At 35.4% G+C, this 11,730-nt stretch overlaps 1 protein-coding gene across 1 annotated transcript; it reads right to left on the bottom strand.

The window, feature by feature from the left end:
- Positions 1,687-10,847, bottom strand: LOC109851010 (DNA replication complex GINS protein PSF2). Its single transcript, XM_020421112.1, has 8 exons — positions 10,608-10,847; positions 10,441-10,515; positions 10,242-10,356; positions 4,403-4,502; positions 4,283-4,313; positions 4,115-4,207; positions 2,681-2,833; positions 1,687-1,951 (listed from the first exon to the last, which is right to left on the bottom strand). Exons 1-8 carry the CDS (start codon positions 10,653-10,655, stop codon positions 1,931-1,933), a joined length of 636 nt encoding a protein of 211 aa, XP_020276701.1. The 5' UTR covers positions 10,656-10,847; the 3' UTR covers positions 1,687-1,930.

The following is an 11,730-nucleotide window of genomic DNA, read 5'->3' as shown; positions in this document are numbered from 1 at the left end:
GCTCACCTGCATCTTTCTTTGGACTCTTACAGACTGAAGACATATGGCCCTCCTGGCCGCAGTTCCAACACTTCTCTTTAATAGGCCTAACCTTCGAGTTCGACCTTTTCTTCACTGATTTTGACCGATTCCTGTTCTGGTTTCCTTTCTTCTGGCTTCTACCTCTCTGTTCGAAGTTTAGGGTTAAACTTGAACCTTCTGATTCGGACGATTTCCTTCTAACCTCCTCGGATAGAATCATGCTAATAACCTCACTAAGCTTCAACTTCTCTTTTCCCATCAAATTGCTGATTGTCGTCACACAACCTGCCCAACTATCCGGCAACTGCGATAGAATCAATAGGGCTTGTACTTCATCATCGAACGTGATGTCTACGGAGATAAGCTGATCAACAATCGTGTTGAACTCGCTGAGATACATCGTGAAGGATCGTCCTTCTGCCATCTTGAGGTTGAAAAGAGTTTTGACAAGATACACCTTGTTTGTTGCCGACGGTTGCTCGTACATTTTCGCGAGCGCTTCCATAAGCCACACAGTCGTCTTCTCCTTTAATATGTTGTGGGCTACTGATTTGACGAGCGACAACCGAATTTGCCCTAGAACCTTCCTATCCAGTATCTCTCAATCACCATCTGACTCCTCTTTCTTCTGTCCTTTTTCCTTGCCCATCAGCAGGCGATACAAGTCCTTCTGGTACAGATAGTCCTCCATCTGCGACTTCTAATAGGCGAAATCTGAGCCGTCAAACTTCTCGATCTTTGATTTGATTTCCTCTGCCATGACTTTCACACAAATTGCTGAACGAAGGTTTGATACTAGTTGTTGGGAAATCCAAAACAATCATCGGACCCTTACCCTTCCGGACCTTATGTCGAAAGTAGGAAAGTAGGAAATTCACCACAAATAAAGATCAAAACTTGTAAAAGAGTAAAGGAAACAAACACACCAGATTTAACGAGGTTCAGCAACGTGCCTACGTCCTCGGGAGCCACACCACACAATTCCTTTATTAATTGAAGAAGAAATACAAGTTCTCAAACTAGGGTTTTATCTCTCTGAGATTCTCTCTTTTTCTACAGTCAAAAAGTTCTCTTTTTCGTGCTTATTTTCAACCCTAAAAACGTTTAAGGTATATATAGAGTCCTGGTAGAAACAGAATCCAAAACTATTTAGGAAACAGTCTGACTGCGTCACGGTCGACCGTGACGGTCGACCGCGCAGGTATCGCGGTCGACCGCACACCAATCGCGGTTGACCGTATCAAACGATAGACTTAAATCGATTATAGGGTTGGTGCGATCGACCGTCACGGTCGACCGCCTTCGGATCCAGCTCCTCCTGAGCTCCTGTACACGTTCGCGGTCGACCGCTGCAGACTCGCGATCACTGTGGATCAGTCTGGCAGTTTTATCTTCGTTCTCTCCCTCATTTTGATTCCAGCTTCGGCTTCGACTTTGGGTCTACACTTTAGACTAACAGGAGATACCCAACAATTTGACATGTCAGCATGGTGTTGATGTAGATAACTTACAATCATTAAGGAAAACGAACTTTATAGTTTGGCTACTGGCTTTAAAGAGTTTCTGATCATCATTGTTGGTTATTTCCAAAAACCAGATGGTTACAGAAGCTAATCTGCTAATGTTCCTTTGCAATTTAAAAGAAATATTGTACAAGTAATAACCTGTGTTTAAAAAAGATAGAAATATTGCAAAAGAAATTTGGAAATATACCAAGCTGCGAAAAGGCTCTACCACTGTACTACAACAACGCTTTCGAGTACAATTTGATTGCCAAGAGAAGAAATAAAGAATAGAACAGTACCTGTACAATCCGCATAAATGTTTATTTTACCAAATGAAAAATCTCAGCTGGGTTGGAATATTATCAGCAATTTCGTAGAAGCACGAAGAGAAACTCTTAAAACTTTTAACGGGGGCGCAGATCTCGCTGCAAAAGAAACAAAAAACAAGAGATTCATGAGGAGATCCCATTTCAATGTTTCCAATCACTAACATTGACACCATAGTAACATCAGAAGGTAAGCTGCAGCCAACTCTGAAGAGGTAGATGAAAGTACCACCAAAATAAGTTACCAAAGATCTCATATTTCTAGTCATTTAGAATGGAATAGCTAAGTAGAACTTGAGGTGGTGGTTTACATATGACATATGCAAGCAGTGGAAATTTGACTCAAAAGGATTTGGTCTCAAGAGAGGCAATAAAAACAATTTACATGCATAAATAGAAGAAACAACTGACACAACAAGGTAACTGTTCAGTTAAAGATTGGTTCTAAGAACATAAATAAACACATCACCATCAAAGTTTAACTAAAACCAAGTGCAACGAACGTGTGTATACAAATCAGACCGACGCACACAGTGACCTACAGATACCCTAAAAAGGTTAAAAGATGAGTCTGTTCATACATACCTACATGTCTCTACTCAATACATTTCAGCATACATACCGCAGAATAAGCAATTAACGCTAATACTACTGCATAACTGGAAGCAAAACGAAGTTGACTAATTATTGTAGCAAGTAGGAAATGATTCAGGAGCTCAGGTCAGTTTAGCTAAACTTATTTTGAAACCAGTTTCAAGAAATTCAATTTTGTGACAAATTATCTAAAAGTTGAAAACCAATTTTTTAAACTAATATTTGCAGACTTACTCGTGGGCCGCGGTCAACTGCCTGAGGTCGTCTGGTACCCATTGGTTCTGATTGCTGAATCACTTGCGGGCTGTCGTGCTTATAGAAGGCCTGCAAGGCCCTCACCATAAATGGTCGTACTATATTCACTTCCATGGCAGATAGATTTTTCAGCTGCAGATAAGCAGAAGATTAGTAAGAGGACGCTGAGAAGTTAATTGTGTGAGTTCACTAAATGCAAAGGGAAAAAAAAGCAAACATTCAACAGATAGTAAATGTTTGCAACTTTTATGATGAATATTACAATGGATTCAAGATCATAATCATGAACCTTGAAAAGCTGAATAGAGTGTCTTCCAGTTTTACCAAGGATCAGTTCCCTGGATAAAAGGCAAACTTCATTGAGAGCACATCAGCTCCAATGTAATGACAATAAATGGCCCAAAGAAAGGAGATATCAAATTGGTGGCAAAGGACAATGTCTGTATATTGTCAAACATAAAAAAGTACAGCAGATGAAAAATAATATAGCAGGTATAGCCACCCAATTTACAGAGAAAGATGTCCGTAAATACTCTCTCAGGCAAATATTTGGATGGTGTACAAACACAAGGAACCAAATATATGGTGGTGTATACGTATTGCCAAAGTTTTATTTGAAGAGCATGCAATTGCATAATTTGCGTTCTCACAACATCTGTAATGCAGAAGGGGCAAGCTCAATGTGCTGCCAGTTTGAAATGTTCTTAACTGAAGTGGCTAAGTTTAATTTTGCAGGTAAGACTATAGAGAATACTCACAGTATTATACCCACTAAAGACACACCTCGTAAACACTATGAAACTACGGACCAAGTTAGCTTGCACATGGCCTATTGACATATGCATGCATCCATGCATGTAGAATACTACTAAAAGAACAGGTTCTTTGTACTTTAGGGTCAAATATTGAGGTTGAGTGCAATGTTTTAGTTGAACACAGGGAACCACAGACTTCAGGAGAAAATGAGCTAGTATATGATTTATTCATTTCACAGTCACATTATTAAGGTTCGGAAACCTAAATGCCCAAAATCCTAAGCACAAGGAAAAGATTGGACCAAGAGGCACATGATGTTTTGATTGGGCAACAGGATGCTAAGGAACCTTGAAATTTCACTTATGTGAAATTTGACTACAAGCAGTGATTAAAGTGCCTCTGCTTAGGTGTTACTTCAGCAGCAACATCAATAATGTCTCTGATCCATCAGCGCACAAGGATATAATGAAAACACACTTCATAAATCATTCCTTATGCGCTTACTTCCAGTGTTTAAATTCAATTTTTCCTAGTAAAAGAACCTAGATCCTATAACCATATCTGTCATCCCAAAAATTTTGCTTTCTCCAAGACAGGTAGAAAGAGGGAAACATATACAATAAATTAAAAACATGTAAGGCAATTTAGCAAATATACCTTGACTGCATGCGTCCTACCAGCTATTGTCTCCAAACCAGTTTCAACCTTATGGAACCTAACATCCCTGATGTCCTCAATTAAAGACCGCACCTGTAAAATCATAGCCTAGGATGTTATTCTTGGTAGATTTAAGAAACATGACAGCCTACATTTTCTCATACTCACCATGTATATATTCTGAATATCATCATGGGCACTAGAAGCAAAGACAGTTTAGTAATGCATCAACAAATATTAAAAATAGTTGAATGCGACAAAAGAACATTCAAGTTATTATTGCCATACTGGTCAAATAAAAGCCGTGAGATTTCAATATAGTGAAATGGCAAGGGCTGAAATTCTCTAGGAGATTCTCTTTCTGATTCCAATACCTGTGTCAACCTCTCTGGCAAAAGAAAAAAACAGCAGTAGATCACTAAGATAGAAGCATAGTGTCAATAACAATGAGGCAAGATGAGAAAAGAAAATACAAAAACAACTAGTACATTTCCACGAAAGTGGTTGGAGCTACTTCAGGTAGCAGTACAATGAAAAGTGAAGAAAAGAGAAGAAAACAGACCCCCAATGTCAACTTCCAAAAAGACGAACAACAGATTGTGACCCTCGGCACAAACATTAAGTTGAGTTAATTTTCTTAAATTCTTCTCCAGTTGTGTCTCAACTTTATTCTCAGCCAGCCTCCAAGGTTTTTAAAAATGACATACCTTCATGGATTGACTCCAACGACATTGAAAGGATAAACTTGACTAGTCTGTGAATTATATCCCCGTTCCTTGACCCTTCAGTACCATATCTAACCCCTGTCTTTCTGTTGCAATACAAGCTGAATTTAATGGACTTAAAGTGTGACTCGGAATTAATTTTATTTCCACACTGACTGAACATAATTCCAGTTACTGAAATTATTCAGGACATCATTTGAGATAATCTCCGACAAATAATTTATTGCTTCTTATTCAATTTTGTATTTATCTACAAAGCGAATATAAAAGGAACCTCTATTTTTTTAATTTAACATATGTAGGCCTATTCCTGAGTGATGTCTAATAATAACTATAAGACACTTCCATGATACATTTTTAAGAACATTCTATAATATACTTATACGTATAAAATAATAGGATTCATACAGCCAATTTGGGGTAAAGGCTTTATCAGTGCGATTAGCATTAATGGACATGGGTGTTTCTTTGACAACAAATGGAAGTGTGCTAGCGACAGTCAAATTGCGGGGTTTGATTCGAAGAACTGTACATAGTAACTTTGTTCAGATGCATCTTAGCTTCTTAACATACTTGCAGGTGTCCTATAGAAATTTGTTCTACTTCAATCTTTAGTTTTAGTTGGGCCTAGCGTTGAACACAATTCTATGCAGCACAACTTGTTGGATATTTTTAAAGAAAAGGCAATTTTGCCTTAATGAATTCTAATAAATTTTGTAATTAAAATATGCAATTAAAATATGTTTTAATGTGTTTTAATTTGTAATTAAAATGGGCATAATGACTATACATTATGACGAACGTTACGAAATTTATTGAGGGATTTTGTAACGGCTCTTTTCAACCCCTATATAAACAACATATGTTGAGCTAAAAAAAGATGAAGAAAAATGTGGAAAACTTATCTTGTTTTTTTTTCTCCTCTACATATCATTTTCATCTATACTTTAGTTTTACTTTATGGGCAACTTCTTCATCTGAGCTGAAGCTCTGCACTCTCGCCCGAGTGCAGAGGCCGGGCCGTTTCCGGGGGTTTTTACCGCTAGGGGAGAAGGGATCATATGCGCCAGGGCGATAGGCGGGTCCTCAATCTTCTAGGACAGTGTTTACACGACTGCTCCCGTCAGGCCTGATTTTCTTATCTCTCATTTATTTTGATTTCGGATTTATTTCATGTTATAACCTTTATTTATTTGATAAATTCCCAACAATCTAGAAGATTGATGATTCATAGTTGTTGTTTTTTTTTAAAAAAAAAAATTTTAAAATTACTGTTCATCAACAGTTTACTGTTCACCCGAGAATTTACTGTTCATAACATCATGTACTTTTTACTTACTGTTCATTTAAAAAATTACTGCTTAAAAAAAATTTATTGCTAATTGCTTGATTATCTATTAATTGTTAAAAAAAAATCAGTTTTGCTACTGTTCACTCAGAAAAATACAGTAACTGTTTAAAATTTTATTTAACTAATAATTACTGTTATTTTTTTAAATGTTACTGTTCACAAAATGTGCCTGTTAATGTTCGTTTTGAACAGTTTTAATGTTTTGAAAAAACAAAAAGATTACTGTTCATTCATTTTAATGAATGTTACTATTTATTTATTTTTAAGAATGTTAATGCTCATTTATAAAAATGTCGTTACTGTTCATTCTTAAAAAAACGGCGTTACTGTTTAATTTTAAAATTGATGTTACTGTTCATTTATGTTGAGAACGGTACTGTTCATTTTATTTAAAAAGTTACTGTTCATGTAAACAGTTTTGGTTATTTAAAAAAAAAATTTGTAGCTAAATATTTCTGTTAATTTAATTTAACAGTTAATTACATTTGTCTTATAGTTGGTTTATAATCAATAATTATTGTAAGTTACGAATATCAAACAACCTTTATCGGTTTCTAAAAGCCTAGTTTATATTTGTTAGAATCATCTAAAACCTACCCTTATTCCCTTGTGCTAGTGAATATGCTCGCATTTGAAACATGCTATAAATTTGTAGCAATGCACATTTTTATTCTTGAAAGTCCCATATACATGGTTTTGACAAGTGAACAAAATCTGGATATATATATACTTTGAAGTATTTAAATTTGTTCATGGTTTAATACTTTCATTTCTTTAAACTATGAATATGGTACCTTCTATTATTAATAATTCCATACTTTGAAGTGCTTATACATCTAATAAGCTTAATACAGAAGGTGGTAAAAGTGAATGCAGATTTGTTCAGCAACTTAAGTGGCAGTTGTCTGCAACAGATGAGTTTTTACTCTCAAGACATGAATAAACCCCTCCTCGGCCTTATCCATCATATGTTTGCAGTATAGTTGCTAGGCAAATTAAATGCTAACAGGAAATAATTTAAAGTTTCTATATACTGTTAAGGAACAAAAACTCATTGAGTGAACCGATTCAAGTTTTCTTGGATTAGTTGGTGTCTAAGGCAAGGTTTAAGGGTTGCGTAACGCGCTCTGCAAGGAACGAGGTACTTAATTGATCTTTGATCAACCTCTATTACTATCCTTACCTGGCTAACTACCCGGGTAAAACTTTAATCTTTTCACTTTAGGAGTTTTTGGTTTGGAATAAGAGGACCGGAATTATGAAAAAAAATAAAAAAAATTCATATGCATTTATTTAATTACGCTTCTTGCATCATAAATTGCCTAATGATAAATGATCAATATATGAGCGAACCAAATCAAAGAGGTGCATTTTTTAAAATTCTATTTTATATGGTGGATTATATTTCAAATCTTCAAATGTAAAGTTCATCTCTTTTATTGTGTTATGATGGATATTGCAATAAATGTTTATATATCCTTTTAGATAACTTGCATTTGTTACATGATTAATTGCAAGGTTTTATGCAAGAATGCACTTGAAAAACTTAAAGCACGTATGTACAATTATTTTTATTATTATTATTATTTGTATAAGAGGTGGTACTAGAAAATGGCAACATAAAATTGGAAGGTCTCTTTTGTAGACAACCAATTTAAATTTGGAAGGTCTCACTTGTAGGCAACCAATTTAAATTTGGAAGGTCTTATTTGTAGGCAACTAATTTACAACCTCTTATAATAGAATAATTTAAAAATTTTATGCATTTGAATTATGAAGTATGAAATATATTTTAAGCTACGAAAATATTTTTTAAGATACAAAATCCTATTATGCTCTGCATGTATCTATTATTAATTTCATTCATGTATGTGCATATGCATAACTGCAGAATTTTTAGTTCCACATTAGTTTGAAATGTTCAGATATTAAGGTTAAATTTTAATCTGTACAAACACTATGCAGTTACATCTTCAGACATAGATTACGATCATAGACCATGATCTTTTATGCTAACATGTTTTGATGTCCTATCATTTTTAATAGTGACTAGAAAGAGTAATTTTATAGCTCTTTTAATGATATAGAAACTTCAAAATTGATTGCTCAACTTTTTGAAATATCAAAAAAGCTGCAGTCTAGACTAGTCGATTATCGACCAGAGAGTGAAAGGTCTCCACCACCTCTTTACGACGACTTTGCGATTAGAGTAAATACAAGGGAGGTCAGGCTTCGCAGCAAACTCAAGGAATAGAGGGAAAAATTCATCGAAAAGTTGACCCAAAATAATTCTAGCTGCCAAAAAGCATTAAAAAAATGGATGAGGAAAAAGGCCACTAAGATCAAAACAAAGATTTATATACCTGGGAAAGAATATCCTGGTTACGATTTCACAAGTATGATAGTAGGCTCACGTGGAAAAACAATTGCGAGAATGGAGAAGGAAATTGGGTCTAGAATTAAGTTGTTGTTGGATATTTTTAAAGAAAAGGCAATTTTGCCTTAATAAATTCTAATAATTTTTTGTAATTAAAATATGCAATTAAAATATGTTTTAATGTGTTTTAATTTGTAATTAAAATGGGCATAATGACTATACATTATGACGAACGTTACGAAATTTATTGAGGGATTTTGTAACGGCTCTTTTCAACCCCTATATAAACAACATATGTTGAGCTCAAGAAAAATGAAGAAAAATGTGGAAAACTTATCTTGTTTTCTTTTCTCCTCTACATATCATTTTCATCTATACTTTAGTTTTACTTTATGGGCAACTTCTTCATCTGAGCTGAAGCTCTGCACTCTCGCCCGAGTGCAGAGGCCGGGCCGTTTCCGGGGGTTTTTACCGCTAGGGGAGAAGGGATCATCTGCGCCAGGGCGATAGGCGGGGCCTCAATCTTCTAGGGCAGTGTTTACACGACTGCTCCCGTCAGGCCTGATTTTCTTATCTCTCATTTATTTTGATTTCGGATTTATTTCATGTTATAATCTTTATTTATTTGATAAATTCCCAACACAACTTTCATTATTTCAATGTTATCAAAGGCGCGCGCCTCATGCGCCCTACGAAGCGGCGGCGCCTTCTGCGCCTCGTGAGCAACCTGTGTTGCATGCAAGGCCCATGCAAAGCATAATGTCATATATTTTTGTTCTTTAACATTTCAATTGGGTCTTTATACCCCTTAGGCCGATAATTCATATCCCAAAAAGTAAAATAAAACCCGTTAATCCTTTTTAGTAGCCCAATTGAGGACCTTAATTTTTGCTTCAATATTAGTGTTGATTTGACTTTTGATTTGGACAATTGTGATCTTTGATACTATGTTGGATGTGTTAGCATTATGAATTAAGATCTTATTTTGTGATTTTGTAGTAGATATTATCTATCTTGACTTTTGTTTTTGTGAGGATACATAAATTTGTATTTTCAGGCTTGATTATCTATCTTGAAAAATTATGTGTCCAATGTGCGTCTCACTTCACTCAAGTGTGTGCATTATGTGCGCGTAAAGGGACTGTGCACCTCACGCATTTATAACAAAGTCATATCTATCCGTTTTCAAAAAAAAAATCCAAGTCTAGGAGAAATTTTGGAGAATTGCTTCTTGACAAATAAGTGACTTAAACCGCATTACCAATGAGGTCAGTTTTTCCAGTTGCCCACATGCCTATTTGGGGTTCTGGAAGACCTTCTTTCGATGTAGAGACATAAGAAAGGAATCCGGATATGATGCATTTCTGCTCACAAACTCGCATAGCATCATACATGAATTATGGCTACCTAATCTCTTCCTAGCTTGTACCTTTTGTCTCCATAAAGATAACCCATTCTTAATGGTTAATGGTTTATATCAGAAAATTTTACAGTTAAATAGCAAAATGCTGTTAGCAACTACTTATTGACAAAATCATTGCAATTTTCCCAATCAACAAAAATGCTGTGCTCAAATAAAATACATATATCTAATACGAACTCCCTTCAAATTTTAAATAGGAGAAAAAAAGTAAACTATATTACTGAAAATAACAAATAAAATTAACCTCTTACCCACTGACATCCACTCTGGTGATCTAATCGTGCATTTGCCACGTTTCCTCAGAGCCACAGCAAGCCAAAGCGGCACCCTGGTCGCAATTTGCGGGAAAAAGGGACCGTAATCCCCCTGATAATCGCCAAGAAATTCCCAATAAATGCCATAAACAACATCATATAATAAAAGTTAATATATTATAAGAGATGGAATTACGCAGATCATGTTTAGGGCTTCCATTCTAATATTGGGAACAATTTCTATCATCTCATCCTCTGCAAGGAACTCTACCTGACGGAGGAAAAAAAAACAATTTCAGACTTCAATAATTGAAAATAATCCAGAAATTTGAGATCTAGGCTTGAGGAAAAGGGATCCTGTGCCTCTGGGGCTGAGAAAATGGAGAGATCGGGATCGGATTGGCCGGCCATTGAAGAATTCGTTTGAGAAATCTAGGGTTTTCTGGTGAGAGAGCGGCAATTGAAGATGAAACTGATGGGAGATTTGGGGGTAAATGTTGGTTTTTTGTGTTAAGGGCAGAGAAATAAACCCTAGTTCTCGTGAGTGGTTACTTCACCCAAATTTTTTTCGAAGTATTTCGTTTTGCAAGGGCGGGAATTTGGCGCGTACTTTTTTCCCATTAAATTCAGTGGGTGTTTGGCGAGGCTATCTTTTTAAGGCTGGTTTTTTATTTTTATAATAAAAATATTATAAAAAATATTTGAGTAGTATAGTAATTTATTTGTTCAAACTTAACTTATTTAGGTGAGCTTACAATTAAGTGTTTCAAAAGCCGATATATACCAGCTTTTTAAATGTAACTTATAGGCTAATTTATTTTATATTTTACCAAACAAGTAGAAATGAAAATTGTTAGCTTGAAATCTAGTTTGACAAAAAAAAACGCCCCAAACACCCTCTTAATTGGATAGCTCCGATTGGACCTTCTTGGACTAGCCCTCGTGCTTAACAAGAATAAGTACAACAATAACCATACCTCCGGCCAAAATAAAATAACTCCTCCTTATTATTATTATTATTTATGACAAATCTATCAGATTGGTATATTTTATTGACCATACATGCCATATTAGTATATTTACTAACTTCGGTAATGATATGGTATATTTTGTGGGCCACTATAATAAATATCCTCCTTTTTTTGGCCGGAGCCAAAATTTTAGCCAAATAGAGTCATATGATGTGTTAGGCGTATCTGACGTGTCTAGCAAGTAGCAATCAAATGAGGGCTTAAACAATTAGAGTTCGATGTGGGAGTGTTATTCTTACTCCTATGATTAATTTGGTTAGGGCAACTAAAATTAGAGATGCATCCATCTCTAATTTCACTTGCCCTAAAAGAAAGAACAATAATATTTTCACCACATGCAATGCACGTGGATCCGACCTAAGCAAGGTATAAAGTATAATATAAAGAGCAAAATAGCTGTGACAATTTGAAATTTGTTGAGGAAAAGGCTAGGTCCTAGCTGATCACCAATCGCA

This window comes from Asparagus officinalis, chromosome 7 (assembly GCF_001876935.1).
Source record: "Asparagus officinalis chromosome 7, Aspof.V1, whole genome shotgun sequence".
Classification (NCBI taxonomy): domain Eukaryota; kingdom Viridiplantae; phylum Streptophyta; class Magnoliopsida; order Asparagales; family Asparagaceae; genus Asparagus; species Asparagus officinalis.
Note: the sequence above shows the minus strand (reverse complement) of the source record. Positions and strands in the feature narration are given on the sequence as shown.

Excerpts from the sequence above, each read along its gene's own strand:
- LOC109851010 (XM_020421112.1), bottom strand. The coding sequence starts at position 10,655 with ATGGCCGGCCAATCCGATCCCGATCTCTCCATTTTCTCAGCCCCAGAG. Across the intron at positions 10,516-10,607 it reads CCATTTTCTCAGCCCCAGAG|GTAGAGTTCCTTGCAGAGGA; the intron begins GCACAGGATCCC and ends TTCCTCCGTCAG. Across the intron at positions 1,952-2,680 it reads CAGTTGACCGCGGCCCACGA|CGAGATCTGCGCCCCCGTTA; the intron begins GTAAGTCTGCAA and ends TTTCTTTTGCAG.